Here is an 18,620-nt window from a genome sequence, read left to right as displayed (position 1 = left end):
AATAACGTCTGGTTCTTGAAGGAAGTGAAGAAAGTCATACAAGGTAAAGGATAAACACTTGAAACTTTAACTTAATGTGTCATTTGAGATTGACGATGAACACACAAACTTTACTGTATTTCCCTCCCAAAATACAAACGAATAACACAACTGTAGATGGGCAATTCCAGAGTACCAGACACAAAGTATGATCTGGGAGGGAACCATGGTAGGGCTAGAATTTGGGGGGAAACCAACAAGACCTCAGGGTCTTTTTCAGAACCAACACTCACACTAAATAGATTTACTTGTGGTTGTACCTGCAAGTTTACTAAGGGAAAAAAAGGGTAGCGACGAGTTCTTCAACGGTCGATTAAAGCCAGCAGGGTCGGCGGCCGTGTGATAAAGTCCTGAGCCGAAGGCGAGGGCCTCTACCGCACGGCAACGACCCTGCGAGGTTTTAAACGGACGTTTAAGAACGAGTCACTACTCTTTTATTCCCATTTATAAATGCCCCTTTTGTTAAAAAAACGTTGACAAAATACAGTTTAAAAGACACTTTAACAATTAAAAATTTGAGGTGTGAAATATTTTTTTCAAAAACTTTGTGAAGAATATGTTTGATGCCCGTGGGTTGTTTGTACACGCATGCGCTTAGATTACATGCTGTTACTATAGCTATGAATTGCGTTCCGCGTGATAATCTTGCGCGCCCGATCTGCAGAAGCCAGCTGGTTATAAACACGGGTCATTATCAAAGGTTTATACACCCCACGTGACGCGATATCCACCAATAGGAATAGCGAAACTGTATGAGCTATTTATGAATATTAATTTATACATGTAGTTTTTTTTTAAGACCTCAGGACTTTTGACGTGAGGTAAGAGACTTGTAGTTTGTTTTCCACTTTCATATAAACTCTTTTGGAAAAATAGTGCTCCACAAAACTGAATTCGACTACAGAGCCCCTTGCTTCAAACCAGCTACAATTATACCATGCTCAGATAGACACCTAGATCTTAAGTAAATTAAAACCTACCTTGACCAGTCCGAAGAAGCCGGTAGACTTACGAGCCATGTCCATTTTGGCGACGCTTTCTAGTTTGGCCAGTGCAACGTCCAGGTGGGTAGAAGCACAAAATCCCATCCCGTAGGCACAACCCTGGAGATGAAAAGAAGAAACAATTAATCATAAATTAACATTCATCAGACAGTTTCGTTTTTCCTATTAATGGAGAGCGCGTTACGTGGGGGTGTTTAAACGGTTGATAATGACCAGCTGAAACTGTTTAGTATAACCGGTTGTTTTTGGATACGCTTGTGCAGTGTAGCCCACAACCTCATTCATAGGGGTGATGATCTTGCCGTACCATATGGCCTATGAATATGAGGATGCATACTACTACCACTACACGCACGCATGCATATATCCAAAAACTGTCACAGTCATAGAAATGCAACACAATGCAACACAAGGAAAGGACGTCAGAAAACAGATAAGTTTTACCAATTTTAAACTGCCGTATAAAACCTTGCTGGGTCGTGGCCGTGCCGGTTTTAAACGGCTGTTTAAGAACTCGTTGCTACCCTTTTATTCCCTTATTTAAAGTGAGCAATCTTTATGGGCAATATGATGATCTTCCTGTCCAGGGAACTCGGCAAACTCCCCACATGCATGTTACGCCACAGCACTTTGTAAACCATTACATGGTGCTATGAAGACGAATTGGTTTCATAGTTTCAAAAATGTAGCTCAACAAAGACAATACCTTTCAGAATACTGAATGTTGAAGCGCCTTGAATATAAATAATGGAATAATAGGGTAGCTACTAGATCTTTCACGTTCGTTTAAAACAGGCATGGTCGAATTCACGTATAAAGGCCCGAGCCAAAGGCGAGGGCCTTTATCACACGGCAACTCAACCATGCAAGGTTTTAAACCACCGTGAAAGAACTAGTAGCTACCCTATTATTCACATTCATAAATACCTTTTTGGTTTTAAAATAAAAGGCGTAATAAAGTAAGAAACTCTGTAAAACTTATCCGTTTCCGAGTGCTTGAGCTCTGTACATTATGTTTCCAACTCCATGGTATGTTCAGTATACATGTTACATGTACATGTACGATGTCTGTACGCGTGTGTTTTGCGGTTCCGTTTGTGCGCATGAGCGTATAGTCTTGGTGCATATTCGCTGGTTTTCCTTTCACACACAGCGCGGCCAACTAACCGACAGCGCCTGCATCGCCCGTAACAAGAAACGTCTTGCATCAAGACTAGCGCGGAATCTCCGCTCACAACCGGTTATAAGCAAAGGTTTAAACACCCCCATGTGACGCGCTCTCAACCAATAGGAATAGCGAATCTGTCTGAGGTATTTATGAATGAGTGGTAAATGTGAGTGCTATACAAGAACCCATTATTATTATTATACATGTAGTTGAAGTCTGTGCTTACCTCTCTTTCTATGTGATCGTTGTGTTTCATAGAGGAGAACATGATGTCAAGCTGCTTCTGCACAAACTGTGTGTTCTTTACCTTTCGCATCACTACCCCAAGACACTTGAACAGAAAATTCTGAAAAGAGAAAAATAAAAATTTCAACAAAGATTTCAACAATGGGTTTGGGAAGAATACACAAATTCATCTATTTAGAAGGCATCTGAAAAGTCTGAAACGTAGGAATGTTCTTATTGGATCGGACATTAGGGAGTTTTTTCATTTTCGACGACGGATGGTTCTGCGACCGTTTGTCAGCCAAACATTGTCGTTTTCAGCACAACGAAGATTCATCCCAAGTACTGTCGTAGAAATTGAGGGACGACCGATATCAAAGCCGACGCATACTCAGATGACACAAAAATGTAATCATTATCGTCCCAGAACCATCCGTCGTCGAAAACGAAAGCTCCCTAAAGTTTTCCATGGACAATAACAAAACTGATAGAACATAAACTCTGCACAACACAAAGAGCAATAAAGACACAAATGCTACTTGTCGCAGTTAGAGACAGGATTAAATCCACAGAAATATGAAAGAAAAATTAAAGAGAAATCAGAAGGACAAGAAAACAAGCAAAATGGAGATGGGCTGGACACACTGCCCGAAGAAGTGACAGCAGATGGACAACAAGAATAATAGACTGGCAACCAAGGACATGGGAAAAGGAAAAGAGGTAGACAGAGAAGAAGATGGAGAGATGACATCAGGGTATATTCAGGAACAACATGGACCAGAACTGCAAGAAAGATAAATGCAACCAAGGACAGGGAAAAGGAAAGGAGGTAGACAGAGACGAAGATGGCTAGCTGACATCAGGGTATATTCAGGAACAACATGGACCAGAACTGCAAGAAAGATAAATGCAACCAAGGACAGGGAAAAGGAAAGGAGGTAGACAGAGACGAAGATGGCTAGCTGACATCAGGGTATATTCAGGAACAACATGGACCAGAACTGCAAGAAAGATAAATGCAATCAAGGACAGGGAAAAGGAAAAGAAGAAGACAAAGAAGAAGATGGATAGCTGACGTCATGGTGTATGCAGGAACAACATGGACCAGAACTGCAAGAAGTAGAAATGAACGGCGTCTACATGAGGAGGGCCAACTGGATGAACACAGCCTACATGTACACTAATTGAATGCATAAAGTCTTCCAGGGCATGCTCATAGACTATTCAATTGGATCACCGGAACATTCCATCGGAGCGTCAAAAACTGTTTATTAAATGACTTTTATAATAAATACACACAAATAATTTGCTAATTATTTTTGAAATAAAATTAAAAATCTAGAGCAAAGATGTTTATTTGATCTTTACTCCTTAGAAACCCCTTTTTGTAAATCTACGCCAGAATTGTGTGCAACTACTAAAAAGTGGACCATGGTGCCTCATTGACCAATGAAAAGGCTTTTTATCGCGCCTATCCAAAACAAGTATTTACATAAGTTTTGTGATCGGAGAAGGGCACCAATTCTTAATTTGTCAGCAAAGAACCAGAAGCTGAGGCCATGTTTAATTCTCGAATTATCTTTGTTGTTGTTCAGTTGTTTTTTACTTTCATATTTCGTATCCTTTTGTACTATACATTCCCACCAATATATACAATAAAGTTAGTATAAACTAATAAACCATTTGCGAGTTAGATTTGAATAACGTCTGGAACAATGACTTGCTTAGTCACAAGTTACCGCTTACACTTGAATACCTCAGACTATAGAGACAGTTGATAATGTAAGTCAATGATGCGGGGGCAAGCTTTTTTATAGCAACCTCCAGATGAGTAAACCCTGGTACCATTGTGCCATACACATCCATTCAGAGCTGTGAATGGGTGTTCACCGTCTCTTACATATCTGATGCAAAAGCTTGCCCTGAATCATGTGAAATAGCAACCGTCTCTATAGTCTGATATATTCAAATTTAATTGGTACCTTGTGATCATTGTGAGCAGGGTCCAATTTCATGGCTCTGCTTACCGTAAGCAGAGAATTGGTGCTTACGGAAGCAGGGAATTCTGTGCTTACGGCAAACGTATTTCACGAGTTAGCGGCGTTTTTTTTTACTTCTGCGCGTGCGTACTGCAAGTTACATGTACTAGGCATTCTATGCTTACAAGGCTAGCGCAGAAATTCGGCGCTTGCACGTAAGCGGGGAATCGTGATCGTAAGCGCAGAATTCAGCGGTAAGCAGAGCCATGAAATTGGGCCCAGGTCATTGTACCTGACAATATTCAAATCTTATACACAAATGGCTTACTGACAAAACAAAATCTTGATCGAATACATGTACGCACGAGACTTGCACAGTCTGTTGCACACGATACTGACCTTTTCTTGAGGTGTATCTTGGTACAGTGGGAGTTGTTGTCCTAGAGCTGTGCCGATGTCACAGTGCCAGTCTTCCTCTTCCACTGTGTCTAACGTCTTGGAGAGCAGCTGCAAGGGCAAGTAAAGTAACAAAAGTAACTGTTAAGTCTGTCCGAGTCAATGTTTCATTGGCATTAAACGCTGAAAATATTTCTATTCCCCCCGGACAGGATGCCAGTCCATTGCATGTTACTCCCCCAGATTTTACCGGTACCCATTGGTACATGTACTACTGGGTGGAGAGAAGCAATTATGTTACCATTTATGCTACCACTGTCCATCACACGTTACTCCCCAAGCTCTCGCCGATACCCATTGGTACTACTGGGTGGAGAGAAGCAATTATGTTACCATTTATGTTACCATTGTCCATCACACGTTACTCCCCAAGCTCTCGCCGGTACCCATTGGTACTACTGGGTGGAGAGAAGCAATTATGTTACCATTTATGTTACCACTGTCCATCACACGTTACTCCCCAAGCTCTCGCCGGTACCCATTGGTACAGTGTACTACTGGGTGGAGAGAAGCAATTATGTTACCATTTATGTTACCACTGTCCATCACACGTTACTCCACCAGCTCTCGCTGGTACCCATTTGTACTCCTGGGTGGAGAGAAGCAATTATGTTACCAATGTCTTTCGCATGTTGCTCCCCCAGCAAGCTGGAACCTATTTGTACTCCTGGGTGGAGAGAAGCAATCATATTACCAATGTCCATCACATTTTACTCCTTGGTGGAGAGAAGCAATTATGATAATGTACAATGTACCACGCTCAAGGATACACGTGTCGCGACAGACCAGGCCAGGATTCGAACCCACGTTTTTAAAATTACAGATCATGAGTCCACTGTCCTAGACCGCTCGGCCACGATACCCCACTAGAAGTAAGCCCGGATAATTGGTAACAAACGCTATAAGAATTATGCTGACAATACTCAGACCAAAACGAAAAGAAGTAAGATTTGACACTTCCCCTGGAAATATTTACCTTTAACAGTAAATCCTCCCAGGACTTCTGCGACCACTTTTCTTCATCGTCCAAGTTTTCTAAACCAAGAGAAATGTAATTATTAATTTGCATTAGAGAATGAAATTGTTTTAAAAAATTTGTTGTAACTGTGTTCCAGCTGTTTTGCTCAGTTAAGCTTGGTTTTAAGATAGCGGAATTATTTTCACGGTATTATTTTTTTCTTAAAAGCATTAAAGCATTAAAAGGCAATCCTAAAATGTTGATTAAATTAGTTCGGACCAAATTCCATTATTTCCCAGATCAAGGTTAAATGGTTAAGGATCCTACCTTCAATGTACTGCATGAGTTTAGGTATCACAGCGTCCCACATGTCCACAATATCACTGTGGATGTTGGGAGACATCGCATGCATCAGCTTCAAAACATGGATGCCACGTTTTCGACCGTTGTCTGGTCGCCCGGCCATAACCTGAAGACAAGGGTTTACAACATTATTTTCTTATAAATTCAAGTTCCATATCACAATCTGTACATATCTAAACTGGCTAACAGTGATATTTGTTTTACATGTACCTCCCAGGACAACTTCGGAAAAAGCCGGCTAAAAGTCGCACATTGCTAACAACTATCCACCCGGACATGTGTGAAGGCGCGTTTCGAAATAGATTATGCATTGTTACTAATAGCTATGACTTGTGTTCCGCGTAATGAAATTGGTGTACATGTACAGGAGCTTGCGTGCCCGACACGCGAAAGCCAGCCATTTACAAAAAGTTCTAGCTGGTCATTATCAAACACCCCCACTTGACACGCTCTCCACCAATAGGAATATCAAAACTGCCTGGGTGTTTATGAAAAACCAACTACATGTATTTACCATGAGTCTAGCCACAAGAGCATTGGGTTTAGGCAGGCTGCTCAACTCCTCAAAGAGAAGTTTATAATCATCAGCATCCTCGTCGCGTTTCTTGGCTCCGATGAAGGCCAAGCTCTGGCAGAGTGTACCCATTGCATCGGTGTATTGAGGCATGATTAGAAACTCCATCAGATAGGGCCATAGTACCTGGCAAAGATAAAGATGGGTAATTGTTATCAGACATGAAACTTTCTCATACACCCCTTGCATGTGACGCCACATGCTCAAAAAGGACCCCCACTGGGGTCAAAAAGCACCCACATTTGAACGAAAAGCCCTCTAACCGAGGTCAAAAAGCACCTTTACTGGGGTCAAAAAGCACCTTCACTGGGGTCAAAGGAGGCAAATGATAGGACAATATGTAGATGTTCTTTGTGCATGTTGGCTCTCATTGCATGGTCTTCTGCCTTCCAACCAACATTGTGGGGAGGACAGGGGACGGGGAGAGAATGTTTTCTTGTTGCTGGGGAAAGTGGACAGGGAATGTTTATAGTAACGTTGTGAATGGGTGGCCCAAGCTCTTTGGCCCAGATTTTAGACTTATGTTGACGGTCTCCTTATCTTATGCGTGACCACATCACTCCCATCCTTTATAATCTACATTGGCTTCCCATCAAACAACGCATCAAATATTTACTTTCAAGGCCCTCCAAGGTTCAGCCTGACTCTACATTCAAAACCTGTTGACTCCCCGTACTACAAGACCAGGTCTTAGATTCACAAGCAACATGCTCCTTGTTCCCCGGTCTCGTCTAGCCAGCTACGGGGACAGGGGTTTTCCCATTACAACACCAAGGCTCTGGAATTCACTCCATGAAAACCTCCGAGAAATACATAACATCTCACTCTTTCAGGAGCAACTTAAGACACACACCTCTTCACACTTGCTTTCCCTAACACTTGAGAATTCCTTCTTTTCCATCTTGGCTGGCGCCTTTGAATGGTTTTACACCGATTTAGTGCGCCTTTATCAATGCTGTGTACTCATTATTAATATTATTATTATCTTATAGCTGTGAGTAAACTTACTGATTCCATATCCACAACTGTTGTGGTGATGAGATTCATGACGTTCTCACACATGGATTTCAACGCAGCGTTGGTCACTTGCTCCGAATCAGCTTTCTCTTTCTTGTTCTTCATTTTAAACAATCAAACAATCAGAAATTACACAACAATTATTTTGTAAATCAAAGAGGACAATTCATTTTTGGTTATCAATGTTTTGCCAGAAAAAACCTAGATGAACATTACAATTAAGTCAGATTATACGATACCATCCAATGTGGTTTAGAATGAATTATACTAGTCAGTTCTTGACTGTCTTTGACTCAAATTATTGTTTTAAATTTGTTTATCATTTTGACTTGAATTGATTAGCTGTTGCAAACTGCTTACCAAACAAAAGGATGGTATAAACGCCAAAAAAAAAGTCAATGACCTGATGACCATGACGAAAGCTAAAATCTCTGCGAGGGTCGAAAGGTCTGGCCATGAACAATTTTTTTATATTATTTTTTATAAGGTACAACAATTTGCTCACCGTTTGTTGGACGTCGTTCGGCGAGAGGGCACACTGCTTCACCACAAACTCTACCATGAGATTACCGCCCTCTAGCTCCAGGTAACCGTGGTGAGCCATCGCAATCACCACCTGCGCAAATATCCTCTTTATCTGTTCAAAGGTCAAAAATCAAGGTCAAAGGTCATTGTTTATACTCCCTCTCCCTCTCTCTCTCTATCACAGTTCAAGTGAAATTTGAGGAAGTTATTTCGTTCATAATTTCATTCTCGCTACGGGGTGGTTCCAGTTGGTCTAGTAGGTTGTGAGAAGAGATTTAAATTGTGTGGTACAAAGACAAGATCTAAGATTAAGTGGAAGAGAGTTCCAAATGCATGGCGCAGCTGAAGACAAAGACCTGTCACCCCGAGAGTGTTAAGATTTGGGTTCAATGAGGGGAAACATGGCGCTTGATCGAAGATTCCTTGACGGAGTGTAAAACTTTAAGAAGTTCTGAGATATAGTGGGGGGCCTTTCTGTTAGGAATGTTAGGTGCTTTGTGATCAGATTGACGATGATTCGTTGACAGGCAGATTCGCACAATACACAATGCGTACCTTATTACTCTGATCTCCAAGAACTATCCTTAAACCAGACAGAATCAGCGACTTCTTGTTTTCCATATGTGGACCTGAACAAGATACGAATGTGACACAACTAAAAATCAACACAGATTTCATTGTAAAACGTCTTGGCAAGAAATAAGGGAATAAAAGGATAGCGACGAGTTCTTTATTGGCCGTTTAAGTTTAGAGATTAGCTGGAGGTTGACAGGTCAATGATTGGATCAGTATGGTCAGACCAACCTCGCTACCATGGGCAGTGCGCCGTATCACGCTAGCTCTGCGTACGTCTCTAACCACTGGGAGGGAAACTCCGATCCGCGCTTTGATTGGCTATCATATACGTGCAAATTTTATAACACTGTGTGTCTCCAAAAAGCTCTATACGCCGAAACGCGTGCGTATAAAGATGTATATATTCACTTTTTTTGTGTCACCCAACACTCAGCGCCAAGGCAAGTTTATGACTTTTATTACACACATCGCATCCAGCATGTGTGCAACTAACGCCCAACACAGAACAAATCAACCACAGGACTAACTGTAATATCTCTTATTTTTTGATATTTTGGAGTTACACTCCCAGTGTAATGATTGAGCAAGGCATGCTGGTAAAAATGGCGCGGCGAGATCGATCACCCCTGGGAACAAAGTTGTGCTCAGACCAGTATGCTCTGATCATCTCCTGAAGACAATCAGAGCATACTGATCAAAACGTTGAGTTGTCATCCACTGGTTCTTTCAAGAACAATTACACCATTTAAATTAGATTTACACGTGGTGCTACCACAAACTTTACCGCTATACTCCTACCATGCTAAGTTTCAAAATCATAGTGGAATCTGGATAAAGGGCTTCACCTGCTGAGTTGATGAGTTGCTTGAAGACAAAGAGGGTCCCAATACGGACTTTCTCGTTGCCTTCTATTTTCTGGAGGAGGAACCCAATGACGCGATCTGGGAAGGACCGAGCGACAACGGCGAAGCAACGCAACAGCTCGTTGTGGTTCTTCATCGTCATGGGTTGGGCAAAATCTGGTGGTACACATACCTTTTGAAAGACAAGACACAACCCACAAAGATATTGAAAGAGCGATCATTTGTGTTTAAGATTTGAGGTATTGCATGGAGAGGTATTAAAACAAATTTGGTTTGCGGCAATATTATTGCTAGCAGCCGGAATGGCTAGTGAGAACCTACCATGCTATGCTTCAGTTCAACCATACAAAAAAGGAAAACCAGATATTGAAAAACATGCCTTGTAATATCCCTTTTCAGAATGCCATTGTGTAAGTTGACAAAAACTGGCATCTCACAGCGTGTGTTTGTGCGGCCATTTTGTAAGTTGAACAAACAGCATCGCGTGAGCGTTCAATAAAAACAAAACTAAACAGTGTATTTCATATTCAACACGTGTGCAGAATGATGCGCTTGTCATCTTGCGGTCTCATGGCGTTTGTGCACGAAGCATCACTCGTAAACCCTCTAGTTCTTATATATAACTCATACATGACTCATCCTAACATCAGAGACTGGATTATTTTAGTCAGTGTCCTACCTGAGCGTGCAGTGTATTCAGTATGGTGTCAAGCTGGGGATCCAGCATGGTGCTCCCGTTCTCTACAGCTGCCTCTAATATCATACAAAGGCCCTGTGCAGTTAAAAAAAAAAATGAACAATAATAACAATCAATACATATTTGCTTTGCGGTAAAACACCATGTGTGCATCTACTTGCCAGGTAGAGTTTGTTCTTAGAGAACTGTCTTTGTTTGTTCTACTACCGAGGAGTAGAGTTTATTGGATGCTCAGGAGATTTTTCCGTTCTAAAAAAAACTGTCCTGCTTTTTAACTACTAACCGGGCAGAAGGTATACAAAAAATTGGCTGGGACTACTATTAAGCTTACAGGATCGTAATTAAAAAGTATCAAGCATTCAATCACAGAGACAGCAAGGGTCTGTTGCACTGATCTCCTGGGTCCTTGTCCTACAGCCTCGCGCGCCACATGCAGTTGATTTTCACTAGGCCTGCGCAGGTGTTGAGACCGGGATGATCTTGGACAGCCTCTGGGTCTCTTTAACTAACGTAAAAGAACCCAGTGCCCTAATCGATAAGTGTTCCTGGTTTGACTAGCAGCATATTTTTCACACAATTCTTACATCAGACTTAAGTAGGAAGAACATTATACCTGCCTACTTGATTGGTAAGTTCACTGGAAAAGTCCAATGCGAAAACGGCTGTAATGTACCGTAATATTTCACCGAGTAAAAGTAGTGAGAACAAAGAGGATGGTATCTTGAAGAAGTGTTACCTGCGTAATGAAGAATGGCTCATGGTGTTTCTTGTACAGGTTCAAGATGGAAGGGATGAGTTTTGGGGTCTGCTCTTCGAGCCGCTCCTGGGAAATGATCTTAGACATGTTGCCCAGCGCCTCCACGACAATCAAGCGTAGCTTTGGAGAATAACAAAGATCAATTAGGAAACGTTTAAGTCTTAAAAGGAGAAACAAAAACCAGCTAAAAACTGATCCACTTGTGAGACGGTAGATTAATAAAAATAATAATAATTAAGATTAATAATAATAATAATGCACTAAATGAGTGCTTAGTTCTCTCATTTAGTGCATCATTAGAAGGACATGTTGCAGGTCGCACTGTAAGAGGACAGCTGGACGCCAGATGGACTGACAACATTCGTGCGCTTAAAAGACATAAAACGACAACCACTCTGGAGAGGGAGGCTTGGAGAGGGTTCGTCCCTCGGAACACCACGGGACGGCGGAGAGAGCTTTGAACCACTTAGGAAGCCCAAGGGAATTATCAAGGCTAAATAGGCAACATGTGAGGATAAATCTGTTACAGAAGGCGATGCTTTTGGAAACAATGAGGATCCTGAAGAAGAAAAAAATGAGATGGCACAATGGAAAATGTGATCTTTCTTTTGTATGCTGTGATTAGATGAAATAATAATTATAATACAAGACATTAATACAGCGCATAATGCAGGAGCCTCTATCCGCATCAACATAAGAGAGAAGAGATCACCAGTTTGTTTGAAAGCAGAGTGAGAAAGCTTCCACCAGCATAATTAATATAATTAATATCATTTTTAATTTTAATTTACCTTTGGTTCTTTTGACTGCAGCCAAGAATTGAAGACGTGGTCAAACGCAGTGAAGATCTGTGTGGAGTAGGTATGCCTACTGATTGACGCATCGGGGGCGTTCTCAATGTTGGCCACGTAGTCTTCGATACTCTCGCTGAATTTTGATAACGCTGTGCGGGAAGGTCAGACAAGCAATTAACAATCGCACATTGTTCAGCAATCAGGGCCCAATTTTGTTGACTTAAAGGAACTGAACAAGTTTGGTAATTACTGAAAGTGTATGTTAGCTAGGCCTGGGCGAATTATTTGAATATCCGGTTAATGGCGAATAGGTTTTCCTATCCGTAACCGCGAATGCCTTTTTTTTTTCTTAACCGGATATCTGCATAGGGCGCGAATACCTATTTATAAACCGGATAGTTCTGTAATTACAACCAAGTAACCGGATATTCTTTTAATATCCGAATATCCCTGGACGTCGGGCGACAACTGATAGGAATGTTTTGTCTGAATCCTTATGAAACTTCTTATGCTCACCTCCGTGAAGAGTTAAACAATGACATTTCTGACGTAATTTGTTCAAAGATTGTGAAAGTTTTCCTTCACGTAGAGTCAATCACGATCAAAAGAAAAAGCAAATCGCCATCTTTAATTTAGATCCAGTTATTTTTATGAATGAACCAAGTGACACTGTCTAAAACTAATATCAATCTGCCCATACGATCTCATTCACAATCGAACAGCGCCCTCTAGTGGCCCAAAAAAACCTATTCGAATATCCGGTTAATTTCGGATAGTTGGCCAGCAATATCCGAATATCAAAATTTCACTATTCACCCAACACTAATATTAGCATAATGAATTTCTTGGTAACGAGCATCGGAGTGAGAAATAACTTCTTCCTCAAAAACTACGTTATTTCAGAGGGAGTCGTTTCTCACAATGTTTTACACTATCAACAGTTCTCCAGTGCTTGTTACCAAGTCAGTTTTTATGCCAACAATTATTTTGAGCAGTTACCAATAGTGTCCAGTGCCTTTAAAGGAACACGTTGCCTTGGATCGGACGAGTTGGTCTTTAAAAAGCATTTGAAACTGTTTGTTATGAAATGCATATGGTTAGAAAGATGTTTTAAAAGTAAAATATAATGATCCAGACAAGTATCACTCAAAATTGCATGATTTTCTGTTTACGCTGGGAGTGAAAAATTTGACCCCCATGAATGGCCCACCGAGGTAAAAAGAAAAAACCATGCATTATCAAGGTACATTTGTGTAGATCATTGTATTCTACTTTTACAACATCTTTCTACACATTTATAACAAATGGTCACAGAACGCTTTTCAAAGACCAATTTGACCGATCCAAGGCAACGTGTACCTTTAAGTAATCAGTTCTTACCGTTCACGATGACCCATTTCATGTTGTCCTGCTTGGCCATTCCAAGCATGGGGAGCATGGTGCCCAGTGTAGCCGTAAGAAACGGCACAAAGCCAAAACCTGGGAGGGCGCAAATAAAATATGCAAATAGTAAAACCTCAAAATTAGGCACAACACCAAAGGGTGGATAAAAGTGTTTGCAATGAAACAGTAAAATTTGAACATAGTGGAAATGTGACTGCCATTTTGCTAATTTTTTTATTAATTTTTGCTTTTTACCCATACACCGATGCATGCTAGCACTGTATACTCAGTACTTTCCCGAGTCCTGTGAAAAAAAATCACAGGCATGTTAGGTCTACTCGGGTGGGATTCGAACTCACAACCCTTGCAATTCTAGGGCAGTGTCGTACCAACTAGACTACCGAGGTTGCCCGGTAGCTAGAGGCAGTTCGAATCCTATGATTCGGGGAAAAGTACCAAGTATACAGTGCTAACACACATCAGTGTATGGGTAAAAACCAACAAAATTAATATTCTTTATCCCTGATGCAAATTTTGTTATTGTTTATTAATTATAAATTTTGCACCTATAGCGCTCTAAATGTTTATATACGGATCTATCTCTATATAATAGTCAACAACTTACTATTGGCTGTGGCAAGGTTAGCCATTGTATGGATGACAAAATAGTGTGGAAGCGCCCCCGGCTGGAATTTACGCACGAGCTCCTCCATGACCTCGTTGCAGTATTTATGACCCAGAGCTACCAGGACACCGCTAGCCGCTGTCTGCCACTCCGGATTCACCTCCTGGAAAACCCCAGAAGTAGTAAACATGAAATATTACAGAATTGGTCTTTGCTATTACAAAACAGTTGCTGGCAGTGTAAACACTTTATGTAATCCAGCACCAGTTCAGATAACTTGACTCGTTTTACTTGTTCTAGAGTTATTTAAATGTCTTGGGTGGAAACAAACCCACCTTAGCTGATGTGAGCTCATCGGACGCAAGTCTGACCAGGTCAGGGATGAGGGGCAAAGGCACTCGGTCTAGGGTGTCCTTTAAGACTCGCTCCATGGTCTGCAAGATGACAACGCGATGGTCCTTCTGGAGCTGCTCAAAACAAGAAAACAGCACAAAATCTAAATTAAAACTAACAAAAACAGAAATTAAACTTTTTACAAAAATTCTCTCTAGAACTTTAAAGGCACTGCCGTCGCTTTCACAAAACTCTTCCAGACTTAAGATTAATCTTAGGGCTTACCACGAGTCCCAACCCTGCACTGTAGCATGCAGACCTTAAGATTAATCCTAAGTTAAGATAAGTTACTCTTCCTAACTCGAGATAAGACGAGTCCTATTTCTTTGTGAAATCGACGGCTGGACATGTTTGGTAATCGTCAAAGACCAGTATTCTTACTTGGTGTAAATGTATCCCAACTTATAATGCAATAAACACACCTGTGAAAATTTGGGGTCAGTTGGTCATCGAACTAAAGAAACGTTTTGATTCTGGGTGTCCAGATGAGTCGTCTTGGTCAAAATAGTGTCAGAATAAAAATCTCAGTAGCTGACTTGAAGATTTCTCTGTTTCTGTTGAATCAAATGCTGCTTGGACGGGGTGTGTGTGAGCGCATACATAGACGCGAACGGGAGTTGTAGTACAAAGGAAACTTTTTGTTAAGAGCCATTCAGCCATGGCAGACAGCTTGATATCAGAAGTATTTACTCCAAGCATCAAGTGAATACTTTGCAGAAAAAGAATAAGTTTGTTCACACGGATGCTTAACTTCTTTTAATGCTTCTACTTGGAAGTTTATATGCTTTTACTTTTTGCTAGTACTTGTCAGTAATTACTACTTTTTATTCATAATTGACCCGTTGACCCTAATTTCCTTTCAAATTGTGAAAAAAATATGTATATATTTTTCGAATGCATTTCCAGGCATGTACCCGCCCGGTATGGTTCGTTTGTGAAAGGGCAATGGCACCAAGGCAATTTCCTCATTTGTAAAGGGCACCCTAATGAGGTTGTAAGTTTCTACTGCTCTAGAGCATTTCAAAGGCACCAAGGCAATGACCAGGGGGTATGGAGGCAATCGCCTTCGTTGCCTCCGTGAAGTAGGCCTATCACGCCGGCATTTCGGAAGTTGAGATTCAAGTTCTGATGAACATGTTTGTCCTATGCTTCAGAGCCCTACATGTAGATCATGTATTGATGTAAAGACAGCGTTGATGCAAGTACCAGCGTTTGTAACCGACCCAAGGTAACTTGAAATTACTATACGTACCTAGCTCACATGACTGACTGTACAGGCCTAAAAACAGTTATTCTGTTAATGAATTGACAAATTAATGATATTACCGACCATCTGTGACTGATTTTGAAATATAAGGGTACTGTAGTGTATATATTTATCTGGGTTTTTTGTGATGGTTCTCTGAATATTTTTATAGCAAATATGTCATAAAAATCACTCAACCTTACAGGTTGATTGTTTACAACTGTTTCTGTACAAGTTTTATAAAAATATATTTTTGTATTGAGTTGGGTGTATTTTGTTTTGGTATATACAAGTACATTTACATGTAGCACTGATCTATGTTTTGCTTTTATAGCTTTGTTTACTCCGCTTCCTTTATAATCAGACATGCAACTTTTTAATTGCAAAAATAAAGAGGAAATGGCCCATTGTCTATTGTACAAGGTTTTTCAGTTTTCTATGGTACTGGGTTTTTTTTAAGAAAAAAAGGAAATCAGCTAATCAGCCGAAATGTTGCATGCCTGTATAATAATTGTCGAACCGTGTTTAGCTATATATATATATATATGTGCAACATTCAACAACAGTGAGCAATAGGTTCTCAACAACCGTGACAGTGCTCCATTTGCCAGTAAAAATCCAATCAAACTTGGTTGACAAAATCCTTAAAAAGTGGAGTATTGACAAAGATATATTATTTAAAAATCTCTTTACTGTTTTTGCAAATGAAAAAAGAAGAGCCCTGTTGCGTTCTTAAGATAAATTTCATTTTAGTTTTGGGAAACCAATGAGCAGCACTGTCAACAACTAAGAAAATCTCATCTTCAGTAATTTGGTTATGAAAAAAATAAAATGAGAAGCAAATTTGAAATGAATGGGTTACTGTACATGTATCCGTCTGACAATAAAGTACAGTAGACGATTAATACTTTTGTTCTCATAAGTGATTTAAGTGATCAACAATGCTCAGTAGTAATAGATAATGAGGTACTTTCACAAAGCACTGTACACCAATAATTAGGCCTAATCCACTTAATTTTGCTCTGTCATTCTTCCTTGATTAAAGAGACACTGGACACTATTGCTAATTGTCAAAGACAAGTCTTCTCATTTGGTGTATCTCAACATATGCATCAACCTAACAAACCTGTGAAAATTTGAGCTCAAATGGTTGTTGAAGTTGCGAGATAATATTTAAAGGAAAACCACCCTTATCACACAAAGTTGTGTGCTTTCAGATGCTTGGTGTTGAGACCTCAAAATCGAATTCTGTGGTCTCAAAATCAAATTTGTGGAAAAATTGCTCCTTTCTCGAAAACTAAATCACTTCAGAGGAAGCCGTTTCTCACAATGTTTCATTACTGGTTTAATACCAAGTAAGGTTTTATGCTAATAATTATTTTGAGTGATTACCAATAGTGTCCAGTGCCTTTAAACAAATAAAAATTGATGCACAGAGGAAAGGAAGTGTGTGCAGTTAGCCTACTATAAGTAGCACACAAGTTCTTTCAGTGGATACCGAAAAGAAGAGGGGAGGGAGTGGGCAGTCAGTGACACTGCCAAAGAGTGGTGTTGATCAATGACAACGCACAGGCATCTGTGTGTCTTTCGTACACCCTGGCCTTTATTTGGAAAATTATTGTTTTCGATTGGCACCTTGAGTTCTTGCTGCACCAGCAGATAGGTCATTGTTGGCCACCAACCTCCTACAGTTTAGCCTTCAAGGCTGTAAGACGGAGCAACCCACTGAAGACTGAAGACTTCCTTCAGTCACCCTACTTTTTCTTCTTTTATTTGAGCAGATGTTTGTACTGCATGGCATGTGAAAGCACATTGGACTCGAGCTCTGCCAGTACGTTTCTAGTGGTGGTTCTAGTCCAGGGCCCAATTTCATAGCGCTGCTAAGCACAAAAATTTGCTTAGCATGAAATTTATTTCTTGATAAAAACAGGATTACCAGCCAAACTCCATTTGTTGCATGTTGGTTCTTACACTGGTATACAGCTTTTGTTTGCTTGCCCTGAAAATCCTGTGGAAATTTGGTTGGCATTCCTATTTTTATCAAGGGAGAAATTTCATGCTAAGCAAATTTGTGTGCTTAGCAGCGCTATGAAATTGGGCCCTGGTCTTGACACTTAGTGTCCTTAATAACACAAAACACAATGTCCACAGATTTACATTAAACTTACACAGTTTGAAGATAATGCTATTAGAAGGCTTCCCTTCAAATATTACTTGCTGTGGTGCTGTAGTTTTTGAGAAAAAAGTAAAACAGTTTCATGAAAATACGTATTGTATGCTAAAATAGTTTCCGTGACTTGTTTTACTCAGTTCTCAAAAACAACAGCACCTCAGTAAGTGATATTTTAAGGGAAGCTTTCTACTATCATTATCTTCAAACCCTGTGAGTTTAATGTAAATCTGTGGGCATTGTGTGTGTCCTTTAACAGGCCAACTTAACCTAACATTTCAGTGGGTTCAGCTCATGGCAAGATCACCATCTGAAACCATGTCGATCTTTTGACTTCTAGCATGTCAAGTCGCTTTTAACTGTTTCCAGACATCAAAGTTTTCATGCACTTAGTTCAGAAATTGATTTGGCGCGACTCTGGAGACCCCGAGTCTGAAATGGGTGTACATGGTAAGATGATAAATTTTTACAGAAAAGAGGAAAAGCGGAAGGGCGGAACCAACCTTGCTATGTTTGCGTAGGTAGTTGTGACATGAATGCAACATCAATGCAGGTTTCTTCTTTCCAATGTTTACAAGTGATGTAGCGATGATTGTACGTACGCCGGCATTCTTGTCGTAAGCTGTGTCTATCATAGCCATTACCATGGCTTAATAAGAGAAGAAAAATATTACAAAATTATTAAAAAGTTTTATTGTTCAGGGCAACTAGGCTACAGAAGTGGTAGGGAAACTAGGCTACAGAAGTGGTAGGGAAACTAGGCTACAGAAGTGGTAGGGAAACAGAAGTGGTGCTTTGTGTACTAAAA

At 40.4% G+C, this 18,620-nt stretch overlaps 1 protein-coding gene across 1 annotated transcript in view; it reads right to left on the bottom strand.

The window, feature by feature from the left end:
• LOC139934584 (maestro heat-like repeat-containing protein family member 1) overlaps positions 1–18,620 on the bottom strand; it is a 47,219-nt gene that overhangs the window by 27,214 nt on the left and 1,385 nt on the right. The window contains exons 2-18 of the mRNA XM_071928863.1: positions 18,316–18,461; positions 14,339–14,470; positions 14,004–14,166; positions 13,376–13,474; positions 11,993–12,144; positions 11,181–11,321; positions 10,427–10,519; positions 9,730–9,919; positions 8,864–8,937; positions 8,289–8,420; positions 7,775–7,882; positions 6,707–6,892; positions 6,157–6,298; positions 5,848–5,906; positions 4,815–4,922; positions 2,438–2,557; positions 1,020–1,142 (exon numbers count right to left, since the gene is read on the bottom strand). Coding sequence (XP_071784964.1) covers positions 1,020–1,142; positions 2,438–2,557; positions 4,815–4,922; positions 5,848–5,906; positions 6,157–6,298; positions 6,707–6,892; positions 7,775–7,882; positions 8,289–8,420; positions 8,864–8,937; positions 9,730–9,919; positions 10,427–10,519; positions 11,181–11,321; positions 11,993–12,144; positions 13,376–13,474; positions 14,004–14,166; positions 14,339–14,470; positions 18,316–18,461 — 2,168 coding nt within the window. The remainder of the gene's footprint in view (positions 1–1,019; positions 1,143–2,437; positions 2,558–4,814; positions 4,923–5,847; positions 5,907–6,156; positions 6,299–6,706; positions 6,893–7,774; positions 7,883–8,288; positions 8,421–8,863; positions 8,938–9,729; positions 9,920–10,426; positions 10,520–11,180; positions 11,322–11,992; positions 12,145–13,375; positions 13,475–14,003; positions 14,167–14,338; positions 14,471–18,315; positions 18,462–18,620) is intronic.

This window comes from Asterias amurensis, chromosome 3, assembly GCF_032118995.1.
Source record: "Asterias amurensis chromosome 3, ASM3211899v1".
NCBI classification, from domain to species: Eukaryota; Metazoa; Echinodermata; class Asteroidea; order Forcipulatida; family Asteriidae; genus Asterias; species Asterias amurensis.
This window is presented reverse-complemented; position numbering and strand designations above follow the sequence as displayed.